Genomic DNA, 18,253 nt, shown 5'->3' on the forward strand with positions numbered 1-18,253 from the left:
GTTAAGGGTCAGGTTATTCCATGGTCGAAAGCTTGCAGTGCAGACATGCTTGTGCTATGAGGAAGAACTAAATGTAATTAAGAATGTAGGAACTGAGATCCTTGTGAGAGTTCCTAATGCCATGACATTATATTCAAGGATCTACATTTGGGATTGCGTTTTCTGGGAGTTGTTGGAATAACGAAAGGGTGTGTTTGGCGACGTCTTGAACTCTAAGTGACCTCTCTGGAAATGGGTAATATGATAATAGAGTGATAGGTTAGTTACAATAGCAGACTCTGTTCAAATACTACTGCAAAAATTTTTCATATTTGCAAAATAAGGAGTGCAGTTCATGAGCTGTTTTCTAACAAAGTGCACATGGCGATCCATAAAGTTAGCGTATAAACATACTCCAGCAATGATGTTAAAGGTATTTAACAGCGCTACACGTTCAATTCTTAAATACAGTAGTCGTTATTTTTACAGGGACGGTGATAGCAGAATTATCTAAATTGCAATGGAGCTTTGCCTCTTGTACCTATATGAGGGATTGGATTAAAGATTTAGTTCAGGGCCTATACTAGCAATCACATCGATACGCTCTGATTGTGCACATGAAAACCTGCGCCAGGTCAAGATCTCTAACATCTATTTCGCGGCTTTCTGGAACAACTAGCATGCCATTGGGCTATCCACGCACGACTTTTGGGGTACCTAAAGTTCTCAAATGTCTCTGCTCCCGTTCCTTTCCAACGGTACTATTCCCGTAATAGGGAAACCGAAGTGTATAATACTTCGGTATGTATGAGGGAACACTGACTGTGAAGTTGGATCGGGCCAGGGCTATTCCTCGCTAGCTAACAGAGATGCTTCTACTCGCAGCAGGTGGAAAATCCAATCCTTGGCCCAGACTTTCACATGTTGCTTCTGAAGCACATTGAAGAATGTTAACTAATTCTGCTGCAATATCGTCACTGCACTGTACGAGCGTCGTCCACGTGACAGAACCACTATTGATGTGGTATCTAGGCCAGCTGGTAAACAATTCTTATTGTTTTCTTGGAGTAGAACGTCAGAGAGCCCACGGAGTGATACAAGATGGCCGGCGACAGTCTCATGGAACACTATATCTTAGGCGAGTAACAGCATTATTCTTGCAGAGCTCGAAACAGATAATGTTCTATAGCATGCCCTGAATAATTATTTCCTAGACTGGGCGAAAAGTGACGAGATATTTCATCGGATTCTTGGTGACAGAAGTTATATCGACGTAGGGACACGAGGCCATGCGTTTTGGTGCTGTGGCAAGACATTCGAGTAGTATGTGAGAGGATGGTAGTTCAACAACTATCTAGTGATCAAGATTTAGATTTTCTATGGTTTCATTAAAATCATTTGGATTCTATGGCGGGATGATTCATATGAAAGAGCATGGTCGATTTCCTACCCAGTCTTTCCCCTAAAACAAGCTGTCGCCCGTTTCTGATGACCACATGGTTGACGAGGTGTTGAACCTTGATTTTCCTTCTTTTCTTCAGGAGATGATATCAAATGCTGACTTACTGCAGCCTATGCGGATATTTGGTGTAAAATAAACAAAAAATGCAATTTTTTGTTCTGCAGTACTCCAGAAAATTGCCTGCAGAATGTATCTTTCACTCCGCAGTCGAGTATGCATTAATTTTGAACTTCCTGAAGAATTAAAATGGTGTGCTGCAACAGGATTCGAAAGTAGAAAAGAGATGAAACTTCCCGGCTGACTGAAACTGTTCACTGGATCGGGACTCGAACATGCGACCTGTGCCTCCCTTTGGCAAGTGTTCTACCGACCGAGTTATCCAAGCATGACTCGCAACCTGCCCGCACAGCTTCACTTCTAGCAGTCTTTCTGCCGCAGATAGAAAATTCTTTCTAGGAAAGTCATATTGGCAGAACTGTTTGGTGTATCTGGGTAGGTAAGAGCAGTGCCCGTGGAAGGCAATGATCCATGTCCGAGTGCAGCTTGGAACACAGCTTTAGTCTGTCAATATGTGGGCAAGTGTACGTCAACTAAGGACGATTATTTTAAACTCAGCTGGAAAAAACACATAGAGGTACCGCAAGAAAATGTAGTGTTTTAGGATGCATCTCATGGGTAGGAAACACTTGCTGAGTGTAATGATGATGTTTCAGAGACTGTTCAGATTGAAATCCTCAGACAGAATCATTTGTGATTTGCAATCGCGTCCTTTGTCAGTTTAATAGTAAAAGAAGTCGTTCTATACGGCCTTACACTAAATTTACAATTCCAGGAAAAACAGTAAACAGTGAAATTTTAATATGTTTTCGTATACAGCATAGTAGGAAACACACACGATGAAATTTATAGGTGACTTGGGAAATATTTGAGGTGCGGAATTTAGTAAATAGAGCTGGCGACAACAGTAGCTCTAAGCTGCCTGAGCACGTGGTCAATTGGGCTTATATGACAGATACAGGAAAGTCATCTAGGATACTTCAGTTCTTTTTCAGATATTAGTCGCAGTGTTTAAAGAAACTGGTAACATGACAGTTTCTCAGTAATCGTAGACCAGATGTTCGCAGTGGGCAAGAGATATGGGAGGAGTGCTGGACAAGCCAACAATCGAACACCCTTAGTATCGAATTAGGTCTTCTTGAAAGATAGCGTAACACAGACCTCGAAGATAGGACACAGCGAATGGTCTTACACATCAAAAGTGTTACCCCTGCCATCCAGATTACCAGTCATGCAAAACAGAGGTAATCGGGATGTGTACCCAATGGCGTCCCATACCTTCGAGCCTGGTGCTGGCCTCGTTTGATGTGATAAATACAACCTGGCAATGTTGCTAAAGAGCCTCCACAAACGGGAAAGTACACCATGATGCTGCATGCAGAAGTGCGACTCGTCTGAATAGACGACATGGTGCCCCTCCTGTGTAGAGCGCTGTCGTTGGGCCCACTACTGTCGGTTCGTCTCTCTGCTGCCGTGCTGGTATTCCGTGGAACTCCTGACTTGTCTTGCTGCAAACGGCAGCATTTCCTGATTCCAGGAATTTTACGTGTTTGTACGATTCTGTCGGTCTAGCGAACAATATACGTTGTAAGTAGGCTGTTTAGGTTTGTATGTTGGTAACGCCACGTAACGCTCGAAAATCACTGACTGTGCTGGGTGCAATCTATGGCTGGTTGGTATTGTTGGAATATTCGCTATTGTAGTGTTGGGCAGTTGGCTGTTCACAGCGCGTAGCGTTGCGCAGTTGGAGGTGAGCCGCGCCAGCAGTGGTGGATGTGGGGAGAGAGATGGCAGAGTTTTGAGAACGGACGATCTGGACGTGTGTCCGTCAGAAAAAAGGGGATTTGTAAGACTGGATGTACACCATGATGCGTAACACAGACCTCGAAGATAGGACACAGCGAATGGTCTTACACATCAAAAGTGTTACCCCTGCCATCCAGATTACCAGTCTTGCTGCACCGGTAACCTCCTCATATCCACATCCTGCTTCACGCGGAGTACATCCTTTACGGTCCTTCGTTGCTCTTTGTCGTCATCTGTTACGCGGCAGGGAATCCAGTGGGCACACACCACTTGAGAACCTTGACTGGTGGATGAGTGTGCCAGCATTACATTGTTTGTTCTCCATCAAAATCTTTCATTTGCTAACTATGCCTGTCAGTAGTTAGTGCCTTCAGTAGTTTGAATCGTTCATTTAGCTGGCAGTATTGGCGCTCGCTGTATTGCAGTAGTTCGAGTAACGAAGATTTTTGTGAGGTAAGTGATAAGCCGGCCGGGGTGGCCGAGCGGTTCTAGCCGCTACAGTCTGGAACCGCGCGACCGCGACGGTCGCAGGTTCGAACCCTGCCTCGGGCATGGATGTGTGTGACGTCCTTAGGTTAGTTGGGTTTAAGTAGTTCTAAGTTCTAGGGGACTGATGACCTAAGCAGTTAAGTCCCATAGTGCTCAGAGCCATTTGAACCATTTTTTTTAGGTAAGTGATTCATTAAAAGTATAGGTTATTGTTAGTTAGGGCCATTCTTTTGTAGGGATTATTGAAAGTCAGATTGTGTTGCGCTAAAAATATTGTGTGTCAGTTTAGTGTTGATCAGAATAAGTAAAGAGAGAAATGTCTGAGAACGTTCAGTTTTGCTCAGCTGTTTGAAAATCAAATAACGTAGACGTTTACCAGCACATTCATAATTTTTCTAAGGGGATGTTTCAATCTGTCCTCCAGGGCGCTGTTCACGTGGTACCATTGAGATCCGTGGCACTGAGAAGGCTGGTCTGAATCCATCGATCCATATTCGCATGGAAATCATGGGGTCACCGAGCAACGCGAGCAGGAATTTCGCGGAACGATAAACTGCATTCATGACAGGCCACAATGCAGTCGCTCTTGAATCAACCGACATTCAAAATGAGAAACTCGGTATATAATCTTTCCTTAAGCACAAAGTATACAACGTACGAGGGGCTTCCAAGAAGTAAAGCAACACATTTCTTTTCTGAAAGCAGGCTGGTTTTATTCGGGAGCCCAATACACCGTATTATTCCCTACTCTTATGGCTACTAATCTCCGTTCAACACGACGGCTTTACGCTACCTTATTGGAGGGCCGGTATGCCCGTGTGGTACCATTCTACAGGTCGATTTTGAAGCCAACGTCTTGCTGCACCGGTAACCTTCTCATATCCACATCCTGCTTCACGCGGAGTACATCCTTTACGGTCCTTCGTTGCTCTTTGTCGTCATCTGTTACGCGGCAGGGAATCCAGTGGGCACACACCACTTGAGAACCTTGACTGGTGGATGAGTGTGCCAGCATTACCAACAGAGACGTTCAGCTAAGCAGCAATGTGTTTGGTTGTGATCTGCCGATAACCCCGAATCTGAGAGTCCGCACGTTCCAGTACTACAGGAGTCAAAGCTGTGTGCGGCCGGCCGGTACGCGGGAGATAGGTCAGGTTTGCGCGACCTTCTTGCCATGACGACAGACGCCTTGCCCACGACAGACGTCTAACCCAGGAACTCACGATGCTCTTGTTCACTGCCAGGTCTTCGGAGACACTCTTAGAGCGCCTATGAATATCTGCGATGCACTGGTTTTCCGCCAAAATGCACTGACGTGACAGTACTCTGCTAGCTGAAGGCTACGTATAGCGTCGCCACCTGTTGGAACTTCATCAAACTACAGGGGCTGTAGCAGGGATATTCCACGATGTCCTACAACAAATTCAGTTTTTTTTTTTTAACCGAAATTGGCCGAGAAAAATGTGTTGCATTACTAACTGAACGCTCCTCGTAATTTTGTACGAGGCGTCTTTTCTTAGTAAGTTCCGTTTTACTGTAGATGCTAGTAGTTCGCGCGCATACCGCAACGTGCGCGTGCGACGTGTACCGGCATGCCTCGGGAGCAACTGTGCTCAGTTTCAGCTCTGTAGCTAACCTGTACGTTTCTGTTCTATGCTTTCAAAATGTTTAAGACTACCAACTCGCCCGCTGCGTGTGAGGTTCGCCCAGTGATACGGTTTTTGACAGCAAGGAACTTGTCTGCTGCAGAAATTGATCGACAGATTTTTCAGAGTTTACAGTGATACTGTTATGAGTGAAAGCAAAGTGCGAAAGTGGGTACGATAATTCAAAGATGGCCGTGACAACGTCCATGACGAGGACCACTCCGGTCGCCCTTCTTTGATTACAGATTATTTGGTGGCTTCAGTTGAAGCGAGGATTCATGAGAACAGGCCCTTTCCAATAACAGGTCTCTCAAACGAATTTCCTGACGTGTCGTGATCAGTGCTTCACAACATTGTTTCTGAACACATAAAGTTTAGCAAACTGTGCTCTCATTGGGTACCGAAACTCCTGACAGAGGACCACAAAAACCAAAGATTTGAGTGTGGGATGGAGTTCTCGACTCGTTATCACGAAGAAGGTGACGGCTTCTTGAGTCAAATCGTAACTGGAGCGAAACATGGGTTTCGCATATCACGCCAGAATCGAAGCAACAGAGCATGGAATAGAGACACAGACATTCGCCTATAAAGGTGAAGGCCAAATAGACTCTGCCCCAGCGCAAAATCATGGCGTCGGTGTTTTGGGATAGGCATGGTGTTTTGTTGGTCTACTTCATGCAACGAGGAATCACTATCAATGCAGAAGCATACCGCCAATTGCAGAGCGATTCAAACAAAAGACGCGGCATGCTGACAAAGGGAATTGTCTTTCTCTATGACAATGCAAGACCTCACGCTGCTGGTCAGGCGATTTATTGGCCAGTTTTGGCTGGGAAGTTTTAGACCACCCACCCTACAGTCCTGATCTTGCGTCGAGCGATTACCATCCGTTCCTCCATCTCAGTGGCAACCATTACAATGATGACGTCGACGTGAAAACGGCAGTGAACTCTTGATTATCGGAGCACGCGGCAAGTTTTTATGGAGAGGGTATTTTAAAATTGGTTGAGATGTATGATACGTGTTTGAACAAACTAGGCAACTATGTTGAAAAATACAGTGAAGTATGAACTTTCTGAAAATAAATTTACTTTTTTGAAATAACCTTTCGTTGTGTACTTACGTTCAAACGGACCTTACTTAAAAAAACGCCTCGTAGCTGGATGAAATTCTAACCATTTGCGTAACCGAATGCCAGTTTAATTTTTGTCGCAAGCCGATTTCATGGTGCTGCAATTTTAATGGCGAGCAGTGCATTTGAGGAATGCTTAGTTGTTATTCACTTCATTCGGGTCACTTATGGAACTGCTGCTTAAGCTATTTTTATTTATTTATCGTATGGCAACAACAGCAAACATTGATGGGTACACAAACTTTAATTTTACATATATATCTAGTTAAGTATTTACATATAGTTTAGTTTTACTTTTTGGCGCAAATTTTATACACATTTTTAAATTGTGAAAATTTTCTAACTTAACATCACTGACTTCTTTAACTGATATAATTGCAAGTTTAAAAAAGATAGATACATTTAATCATAGTTCAATATCTAATGATTGAAGCCAACTAACAGCAGATGGAGCAGCATTAATAAAGTCGCTATACGGTGCAGGATACTTCCTCTGAGGATAGTCTCCAACAATATGTTGTCCACTCACTTCTCTGCAGATGAAATCCTGGTAGGCTTGCAGTTGGGTCTTGGACACCTTGATGTGCTATTCTGCAGCATTCCACCTCTTGCGCCACTCTTATTTAATGTCGAACTTATTATCGTTCCTTTCATTATGCCACAGTGGATTGCGAGATTTTAAGCGGTTTGGGGGAGGGTTGTTTACGACTGTACAAACTGGGAGGTCTTGTGGGTAGTCGGGTTGATGTAGTTTCCTCCATTCTAGATTGACTGCTTTCTGGCGTCGTAATTCAGGTGGTGGGATGTTGCTGATAGTGTGCAGCCAGGGGATCGGGGTGGATTTTAATGTGCCCGTAATAATCCTCATTGACTCGTTCAGGTGTACATCCTGCTTCCTCGTGTGGGCACTATGTTGCCACAATGGAGCACAGTATTCGGCAACTGGGTACAAAATGTTCAAATGTGTGTGAAATCTTATGGGACTTCATTGCTAAGGTCACGAGTCCCTAAGCTTACACACTACTTAACCTAAATTATCTTAACGACAAACACATACAGCCATGCCTGAGGGAGGACTCGAACCTCCGCCGGGACCAGCCGCAAAGTCCATGACTGCAGCGCCCGAGACCGCTCGGCTAATCCCGCGCGGCTGCAACTGGGTACACCCGCGTGACTACTGTAGTATGTAGAGTCGATGCGACGGCACCTCACGTTGTACCAGCTAGTTTCTTTACGATGTTGTTTCGGTTCTTTAGTTTATGGCTTGTTTTTTTTCCTAGTGTTTTTATACTTCAGAGGCAACGGCCTTTCCGCAGTGGCTCCACTGGTTCCCGTGAGATCACCGACGTTAAGCGCTGTCTGGCGTGGTCGGCGCTTGGATGGGTCACCATCCAGGGTGCCATGCGCTGTTGCCATTTTTCGGGACGCACTCAGCCTCGTGATGCCAATTGAGGAGCTACTCGACCGAATAGTAGCGGCTTCGGTCTAGAATAACATCATAACGACCAGGAGAGCGGTGTGCTGACCCCACGCCCCTCCTATCCACATCCTCCTCTCAGGATGACACGCCGGTCGGATGGTCCCGATGGGCCACTTGAGGCCTGTAGACGGAGTGGTTTTTTTTATACTTCAGAGACCGATCTAGTGTGACACCAAGGTATGTAGTCCGGAAATTATATCTAACCTTTTGTTGGTAGAAGCTCAGATTCAACTGCTGGTTCGCAATTCTGTTGTTTAGATGGAATGCGCAGACTTCTGTCTTTGCTGCATTTGGCTAGAGTCCCCATGCTTTGTAGTATGTGTTGAGAGTTTCTAAGTCTCTAGATAACATAGCTTCTTCTTCCTCAAGTGTGCTGGTTGGTACAGCTATGGCAAGGCCATTGGCACAGCAAAACTTTTCGCTAGCATGTCACTGGTGTACAGATTGAAAAGTAGGGGTGCTAGGACGGACCCTTGGGGGATCCCATTTTTCGAGGTAAATGACTTTGTAAGTTACCATTGTGAACCTGAATAACTCTTCCATTCTCTGAATGAACAACACTATGTACACATTACTTTAGGGAAGAATTCACGATGGTAGTATCGGCTATTCAGTACTCACCAGTGTGGCTATGAGAAATGGGGTCCTCGGCGAAGATGAGAAAGTTGCAGAAGATGACGAAGTAAGTGACGAAGAGGCGCGGGTAGGGGTGCTGGAAGTAGTAGCGCAGGTCGCGCTTGTCTATGGGGTCGACGCCGGCGGCGAGCAGCGCCGCCGCGACGCCCGGGTTGGAGTTGTTGACGCCCGACGCCGCGCTGGCAGCGCCCGCAGCGGCCGTCATCAGCATCACAGAGCGCCGCCGCTGCAGCGCCGCCCCCTCCTCCCAGCTGCTCGCCTTGCGCGGCGGCGCCTGCGGAACACGGCGGCGTCAGGCGGGTAGCAGGCCAGGCGTTACGTCCATCATGGCACTGAACAAAACAGCTGCACGTGAGAAAAAGTTTTCGCGCTACACTCCTACCTTCTAGTCGTGACTGTCCTTCTTACTGCAATATATTTCTGTTTATAGGTTCTACCACAGCTACACTCCGACCCCGAAATACACCACTGAGCCAAAACAATTATAACAAATGATTTAAATGCATGTAAGTCTACCTTTTGAACAAAACAGAAAGCAGTTTTGCATGGTACGACAAGTTCTTAGTAGTTTTCTGGAGATATGCAGCACCAGCTGTCTAGTCAGAGCTCGAGGCATCCCGTAACTTAAGGGAATTTGTAGGAGAAAACTGATCCCCGATAGAATTCCAGATGTGTTGCATAGGGTTCACATCAGGCAAACTTTGCTGACGAAGACTTCACTGTGAGTCCGCTATCATGTTAGGAGGGTGAGTCAAATGAAAACCTTAAATTTGTAATAACAATTCGAAATTTCGCGCTTTTATCCTGTAAGTTGGTAAGCGTGCTACGAACAGCGTGCAGAATGGCGTGTAGGGGGCAGCATAGTGAAGATGCACACATACCGTCGCAGTAACAGCATAATGATGGCCGCCCCACTTGCGACTTGCACCAGGAAAGAACAGTGTTCTGTTATTCGTTTTTTGCCTATTGAAGGTGTGAAACCTATTGAAATTTATCGACGAATGAAAGTTCAGTACGGTGATGCATGTTTGTCACAGCAGAAAGTCTACGAATGGAGTAGGAAGTTCGCAAATAGTGTGACTTCAGTGGAAGATGCTCCTCGTGCAGGTCAGGCACAACCAGTTGTGACTCCACAGGACATTGCCGCAGTTGAAGCCATAGTGAAGGAAAACGGCCGAGTGACACTGAATGACATTGCAGCATGGGTCAGCACACCACATTGTGCACGATGTGCTCCAGTTTCACAAAGTGTCTGCAAGATGGGTGCCACGGCACCTGACTCCTGAAATGAGAGAACGACGTGTTGATGCTTGTGAAGAACTTCTTCGGTCCTTTGAATGAGAAGGTGATGGCTTCCTTGCAAGAATCGCTACTGGGGACGAAACCAGGGTTCACTTCCACCAACCGGAAACGAAGAGAGCGAGCAAGGAATGGCGCCATTCATAATCACCAAAACCAAAGAAATTTCGAACAGAACCATCAACACGGAAGGTTATGCTGACTCTCTTTTGGGACGAAAAAGGCGTCATTTTGGAGCATTACATGCCTAGAGGGACCACTGTCACCAGTACATCATACACAGATCTCCTAAAAAGTCATCTGCGACCTGCAATCAAATCAAAGCGACATGGATTGTTGTAAGCAGGTGTCCTTTTGGAACATGACAATGCAAGGCCCCACACTACCCGTACAAAAGTTGCAACAATCACAGACCTGCATTTTGAGTACCTTCCTCATCCACCATACTCACCAGGCCTTGCCCCAAGTGATTTCCATATGTTTGGACCACTCAAAGACGCAAAGGGAGGAAAGAAATTCCGTTCTGATGAAGAGGTACGCCACACGGTGCATGAGTGGTTTCGCAGACTACCAAAAGAATTCTTTTCTGAAGGAATTTATGCACTTTGTAAGCGCTGAGGACTTGCGTTGAGCGTGGGGGGGATTATGTTGAAAAGTATACAGCTTTGTACCACTTCTGCACGATAAATAATATTTAAAAAATATTTAAGGTTTTCATTTGACTCACCTTCGTACTAAATTGACTGTAGCACGATTCGAACAGGTACCTTTCTGGAACATGCCATTGCCGTAGGGTAAGACAGCTAGTATGAAGGGATGCCGATAGTCTGCAATACTTGGAATATTCACGTAGTCCGCAGCTGTCATGGTGCCTTCATTACTGTGACAGGCCCCTTGGAAGCCCAGATGAATAACTCTCGTAGCGTAACAATGCTCCCACCCGGACTGCGTTCGTAACGCGATGAATGTTTCGAGCAGCCGTTCCCTCCCATGACGGTGTATACAGATTTCACCATATACCTTATAAAACAAGAAACTTTATGCATCCATTTATCAATTGCCTGTACTTCCCAAAGGAACATTCACGTAACACAATGCAGGCACCTTCTTTGGTGACTCAAGAGTCTAATACGAGAGTCCACTTGGCGCCCACAGGTGGGGTAAGTGTATACCACACCAAAAGAGTGGTTCGTTGGAGGCACTTGTCTACGTGCTCATTTTGCCGTTAAATTGTTGAGCGTTATACCATAGTGGAACTTGCTCCCATCCTTAATCATTTTCCTACATCTGCTGCGGTCTTTGACAAGCTTCTCCCATATGTCACTGTCAATATTAAATGCGTTTATATAACGTTTGAGGCAATCTTTAAAGCGCAAAGCAAGGGGTCTCTTGGCATGTGATATCTCACTAAGCAGTGTGCGTCGGGGAAGACGGGAGTGGTCCATACGATGTAGCTGTCATAGCCATCACAGGCGACGTTCCTCTTGAGAGTGGCAGAGATGTTTGGTAGATTCGCAGCATTAGGACCGTCACATTTATTCCACGTTATGCCTAGAATGTTTTGTAAGCACCGCAGGTGAGAGGTGCTGAGCTTACGTTCTTTTTTGCCGTATGATGTCCGCGTCTCAACACCATACAAGACGGTGCCCAGTACGCGTGCTTGAAAGACGAGCGTTTTTGCGGTCACCGCACTCTTGTACGGAACTTCCCAAACGTGTTCGTCGTCTAGAGAAAGCTCTTCTGACACAACGGATCAGAGATTGCAGAATTCGTCTACTATATTCAATAAGGAGCCATCTAATCTTATGTCAGGCATATTTGTGTATCCTTGCACCATAATTACAGGCTCCTATACATTCACAGACAGGGGGAAGCCCTTGCACGCAGCAGCAGATTCGGCCACGAGCCTCGGAAAGACGTCTTGAAAATGTGCTATGAATGCCGCAACACAGCGAAAAAAAGGTTACTTACAAGGAAGTCCTCACGATAGCGCTTGGATCTGATAAGGAGATGTTGTACAGTTTCTCGTCAGCTCTAGAATGTAGATGGGTGCCCATGGTTGTTTCGATGATTCGATGAAAGCGACATTGAAAAAAAAAAAGTAACGAGAACAATGTATCAAACAAGGTAGGGGCCAGTACACAGCCTTGCGAGCTTCTCTCTGCACAGGAAAAGGGTCTGTTGTGTTGCATCCAAATATCGCAGCACCACTCATATCTTTGTGAAAAGCCCTGATCATGTTCAGGAGTCTTGGAGTAGACCTTATCTTCACTAGTGAAGTATACAGTTCCCTGCTGACTGCGTCAAATGCCTTCTGTAAGTTGATAAAAACAATGAACAATGGCTCCTTCTGTTCACAGCATTTTTCCTGCATGTGTTGGAGTGTGAAGATCATATCAGTAGTAGATTGCTGGGTTCGAAACTTACATTGAGACTCAGGGACTGGGCAAATTTCTCCAGCCTGCCCTCCAGAACATGGGCAAGTGCTTTCCCAACGATACTCAGGAGTGAAATTCCAAGGTAGCAGTTGCAATCACTGTGATCGCCTCTACCTTTGTGTAGAGTGACGGTGTTGGCATCATGTATATCCTGAAGCACAGTAACCACAGTCCAACATTTAAATAAAAGGTTGTGCAGCGCTGGGAGGAGTTGTATCAGTTTGAAAAGTTATGTTGGGACGTTGCTTTGCTAGGGCATTTCCTGCATTTAAGCCACGCGACAGCTCTCTGAAACTCATCCTTAATAGGCATGGCATTTAGCTCGTGGCAAGTTGGCGGCAGTTGAGCGGATGAGTAGGGACTGGAATAGTGTTTCCACCCATCGTTTCTATTGTCGATTACAATCTGTGGCGACAATTTCAACGATCTTCTGAATGGGACAGGCTTTTTAGGTTGGGCTCAGTGCCTCGTTTGACGCCCGAACACACTCCACCTAATGTTTCTACCGTCGACACATGTCTGTGTACTTGCACCAAGTTTCTTCCAGTATGTATTAACGCAGTTACCAATTATATTCTGAACAACTGCCTTTGCTTTACTTAGATGCGTGAGGGTGGCATTGCAGTGGTCTAAGTGGCAGTTGATAGTTGCCTGACGCTTGGAAACAAGGAGGGGTTTCAAGACATCAAGATGTTATATCCTACCAGGTGACACGTTTCCATTGATTCACGGTCCAATCTCGATAACACTGTGCCCATTGCAGTCGTAACTGACGGCGATGTTGACTGAACATGGGAATACGTAGGAGTTGTCTGCTGAGAAGTTGTATTTCAAGAATGTGAACTGACTAGCGTGCTCCGAGAACACTTGTCTGCACCAGTATGGTACTCTGTCGTCACACCTGTCACTGGTCGCCGCGTATCCTGCTTTACAGAGCGGGGAAGCTTCCGAGAGGAACAGGAGAAAGAGATTAGAGTTTAACGTCCCGTCGACAGCTAGGTCATTAGAGACGGAGCAAAAGTTCGGAGTACGGAAGGATGAGGAAGGAAATCGGTCTTTCCCTTTCAAAAGATTCATCCCGGCATTTGCCTTGAGTGATTAAGTAAATCACGGGAAACCTAAATCTGGATGGTCGGACGGGGATTTGAACCCGACGGTTCAAATGCAAATCCAGTGTTCTGACCACAGCGCCACCACGATCGGTGGCAAGCATTCAACCATCATATTCTGTGACGAGGGGTCCAACACCTTGTCTACCACTGGTTCCACCGTCCTTCAACCGCTCTCCATAGATGCTCACGACGGTAGCACGAAAACACGTGATCAGCTTCGCTGTTTCCGCGATACTCGTTCCCAAGAGTGGGTCAATACTAACCTGCCCTTTCTCAAAGTCGCTTATGTCAATGGATGGCCTATATGATCTCTAGAACGATACTACTTTCGTATCTTCTCCATATATATACTTCCCTTACAGCGTCACATGCCTGTAACGCCACGAAGCGCTACTCAGTCTCTCGGTGGACAGCGGTCACAGTGCTTTTAGACACACCTGTGTAGCTGCAACAAACCTAATGCCTTTTTAAAAGGATACGTCTTCCTATCTTTCATTATTTTGTGAATTTTCCCATATGGAATTTATAAACAAGCTAATCGTGGCGTGGTGACCGCATTTAGCTAATTGTGCTTTGTTAGGAAATCAGCAGAAAATACTTTCCGGAAAATGAATGAACACTCATACCTAACTGTTCCGAGAAATCGAAAGCGTAATTGAATTGTTGAAAATAGAGCATGGCTCGAGTTACAGCTGCCCTTTCTATCCGAATCTACTTAACGTTTTACTGAGAGACAGGACAAATGGTTAAGTCGTCCCTGCTGCCTTTGCTGCTCGAAGGCCCGTTACACACTTACGCAGATGGTCCATGCTCTGCGTTCCCCGAGCAGTTGACAGACTCACATTGATGGTTTTCACAGTCGGGTGGGTGCGCATGCCTGTGTGCAGTCGAGCGACTGCGGCGTTCTGTGCCCTGTACTCTGTGCTCTAGCACATCGTGCTGTTTGACCGCACGTATAGAGACGATCTCGCTGCATTTAAAAGCCATTCAAATCTATCTGATATATAAGAAGAGAAATTCACGCTCGAGGGAAGTTTTCGGGTGCATCCTAACGTCACTCTGTATTCCCAGTTGCTTAAAAACATTTTATAATTATTTTCGTATGTCTATTCGTTCTTTTGGAGAGCTTATCGGTAGAATAGAAGACAGTCTAACACTTGAAAATACTCTGCTGAACAATGCAATCGGTTTGCATGCGACGGCATGAGTATCCAGTATTTTCCAAAACACCGCGCATAAAAATGTGATGTTTCGGTGCTCATAACTCGTGTTATATTGGCGGCACCATTATTTCGTGGTTGGTTCCTCGTAAAATCCCAAAAAAGGGTTTTTTACTATATTTTCGCCATCACCAGAGGACCAAAAGACGGCTACGTACAGAAAATGGATGAAATTTTTACGATATATTCCCGAGATCCTGATCTCGAACAATCTCCATAATTTTCTTGCTATTTTTATCGGATTTCAATAGTCAGAGTTTGAAAGTAAAATACAGCGTGAGGCAAAAATGTAGTCTATAAATTGACGAAGGACGGAGAAATATGCTGTAAAGTATCTCCGTTGTCATACGAGAACCACCATCTTGTAGTATTGAAACACATGCAAAACTTGTTCTCATGTAAAATCTGGACCGAGCGAGGTGGCGCAGTGGTTAGCATACTGGACTCCAATTCGGCAGAACGACAGTTCAAACCCGCGCCGGCCATTGTGATTTAGGTTTTCCGTTATTTCTCTAAATCGCTCCAGGCAAATGCTGGGATGGTTCCTTTGAAAGGACACGGCCGACCACTTTCAATATCCTTCCCTATCCCGATGGGACCGATGACCTCGCTGTTTGGTCCGCTCCCCCAAATCAGTGCAACGCAAGTGTAAAATCTGGTCTGAGGTATGAAAATAGTTTTGCGTTATTTCGGTTTCATATAAGTAAACTACCTAAATTTTACTGACCAATACATTTTTTTCCATATGAGTTAAATGTCCTGGTGCAGCAGTGAAAAGAAGGGAACCAATGGAAAAATGCTCCTACCGGAATCTTATGTAAAAGACTTCTACTGGAAAGTGCGGTATCAGCTACCTCATTGTACCTTCCTCAAATTCTTTAAAAATTTGCCAAAAACTTTGGCATGCAAACATATTCGCGGTTTGTTATGGTGGGAAATAAAACAGTGATAGTGGCAAAGTAATAAATACTGGAAGATAACAGACCGAGGTTGTGTTATAGAAAGGAGGGAGACAATGGCAGTGTGAGACAAAGAGAGGGACACAGTGGCAGTGGAACATAGTTGACAGTGACAGAACAGTGCTATGAAAAAAGTGAAGGAGACAGTGCCAGGCGTGAGGGTGGGGGGGGGAGGAGGGGGGAGGGAGAGAAGGAATAAAGAGAAAATGGAAACGTGTGAGACACAGGGTACACGACAATGACAACAATGAAGAAAGAAATAGTGACAATGAGAAGATACAGTAGCGGCAGGAAGGAAGGAATGATATATCAGCAGGAAGAGAGAGCAGGAGGAAGGCAGTGAGTGTGAGAGACACTGTAGTAGCAGAACAAAACGAAGGGGACTGTAGCTGTCACAAAGGAGACAATGACAGACACACAGGCAGACACACATGGAGATAATGACAATGAATTCGGCTGAATGAGTGACTGAGAAAGGACAACTGAAAGTGGATGGATATGAGCAACTTACATTGATGAACTAGTGGGTGTTACAGTTAGGGGTGTTTGTGGGTTTTTGAGGTGAGTTGCATGTTAAAACAAGCACAAATATGTTCGCATGCCAAAATTTTTGGAAAATTTTTTAAAGGTGCTGAGCAAAGCAGAACGAGGCAGCTGGTACCCCGCTTTTCAGTCAGAGTCTTTTAAATAGACAGAAAAAAATCGCATTTTTTGTGCTCCGATAGTAGCATTTTTCACTGATTACTACGCTAGTGAAATGAAGTTCTTCTGTCTCGTCTGCGCGCGTTACCTGCAGGACTGAGCAAGTACCAATTTGTTTCCCTGTATTTAGCTGACACGGACGGTTCGTGGCTGTGTGGACGACTCCACAGCGTCACACCTTCGGCGCATCTGTGACTTTCCTCTTAAGAACACGTAACAGCCTACCGCGAGTGGAACATGGAATGCAGACCACCCGCTTAAATTTGTGTCGGACCTACGAAAATTATGACAGCGGAATTCCTTTGTACCATTTCATACTCGATATTTCTTAATTCACAAGTTGTGCTCCCTGTTTTACGATTCGCCAAATGTGGGGTATGGCAAAAAGATCTGATGGTTTTAATTAGTAATACTTCGCAGTTTACACAGCATTTTAACGTGTTTATTAACGCATCATGTTGCGGTACATACGTAATTTCAGACACATAGAAATAAATCTGTTTGACGAAGTCTTAGGACTTGGAAATGAAGTCACAAAAGGGGAGTCCACTTTTGCAGTACACATTTCAAGTACGATGTACAATGCAGTCTACGTGATTTGTGTACGCATACCACGATTTACGGTATCAGCTCACTGCCCACAGAAAACAGAAAGTATACTGAGATCGGGAAGGACGAGGGGCAAAGCAATGTTACCATTGTGAGAAATTAGTCTATCATAAAATTTATTATGATGTGAGTACTTGCTCCATCTTACTGGAAGCACATTCAGTTGCGAATGAGGCGACTGCGTCCTATTTCGGGAGCCGTTGCCAGCGGCTCAGATATCGGGACTCTAAGGGGCAGTCAAATGAAAACGAGACGGATGGAAAAACAGTATGTAAACAGTTTACTACACTGAAGAGTCAAAGAAGCTGGTACACCTGCCTAATATCGTGTAGGGTCCCTGCGAGCACGCAGAAGTGCCGCAACACGACGTGGCAAGTCCTCGACTAATCTCTGAAGTAGCGTTGGAGGGCATGGACACCTGCAGAGCTGTCCATAAATCCGTAAGAGTACGAGGGGATGGAGAACTCTTCAGAACAGCGCGTTGCAAGGCATCCCAGATATGCTCAATAATGTTCATGCCTGGGGAGTTTGGTGGCCAGCGGAAGGGTTTCAACTCAGAAGAGTGTTCCTGGATGCACTCTGTGGCAGTTCTGGACGTGTGGGGTGTAGCATTGTCCTGCTGGAACTGCCCAAGTCCGTTGGACGTGAATGGATGCAGGTGATCAGACAGGATGTATACGTGCAGGTCACCTGTCAGTCGTATGTAGATGTATCAGGGGTCCCATTTCACTCCAACTGCACACGCCCTACACCTTTACAGAGACTCCACTTACAATACGTGAGTTATTGTTAATTAAAAACATCAGATTTTTTTGTCCACACTTTGTACAAAGAATGACAGATGATTAACAGCCAACGATGTACTTAGAATACATTGTGTTATAAGGAATAAGGATGTTACTTAATTAAGCATCAACCTGTTACTTGCATCTACCCTAAAACTCATTACCGTTCCGTAGATGACCATTTTCTTACATAAGAGCAAAACTTTCCAGCAGGCGTTGCTTTCGGGTGACATTTAAAGAGTAAGGCTAACTGTGATGCAAGCATATGAAAATGGTTGAAGATCTCTGTCTCAGTCCAACACATAAATAAGCAAACAGGAGACAGTTATGACACGCTACACAAGTTATTTTACCTGACTATACCAACCTGCGTGAGAACGCGCTCTCCGCCTACGAACGCCGTGCAGAACGAGTTCCTCGAGAGTCCCAGTTTCCATTTGTA

At 45.3% G+C, this 18,253-nt stretch overlaps 1 protein-coding gene across 2 annotated transcripts in view; it reads right to left on the reverse strand.

Annotated features, from left to right (window-relative positions):
• Positions 1 to 18,253, reverse strand: part of LOC124789323 (transmembrane protein 117-like) — a 246,554-nt gene extending 228,301 nt beyond the window's left edge. For both annotated transcript variants that reach the window (XM_047256640.1, XM_047256639.1), the window contains exons 1-2: positions 18,179 to 18,253; positions 8,673 to 8,961 (exon numbers count right to left, since the gene is read on the reverse strand). In XM_047256640.1, coding sequence (XP_047112596.1) covers positions 8,673 to 8,898 — 226 coding nt within the window. In that variant the 5' untranslated portion in view covers positions 8,899 to 8,961; positions 18,179 to 18,253. The remainder of the gene's footprint in view (positions 1 to 8,672; positions 8,962 to 18,178) is intronic.

Source organism: Schistocerca piceifrons, chromosome 3, assembly GCF_021461385.2.
Source record: "Schistocerca piceifrons isolate TAMUIC-IGC-003096 chromosome 3, iqSchPice1.1, whole genome shotgun sequence".
In the NCBI taxonomy this organism is placed as follows: domain Eukaryota; kingdom Metazoa; phylum Arthropoda; class Insecta; order Orthoptera; family Acrididae; genus Schistocerca; species Schistocerca piceifrons.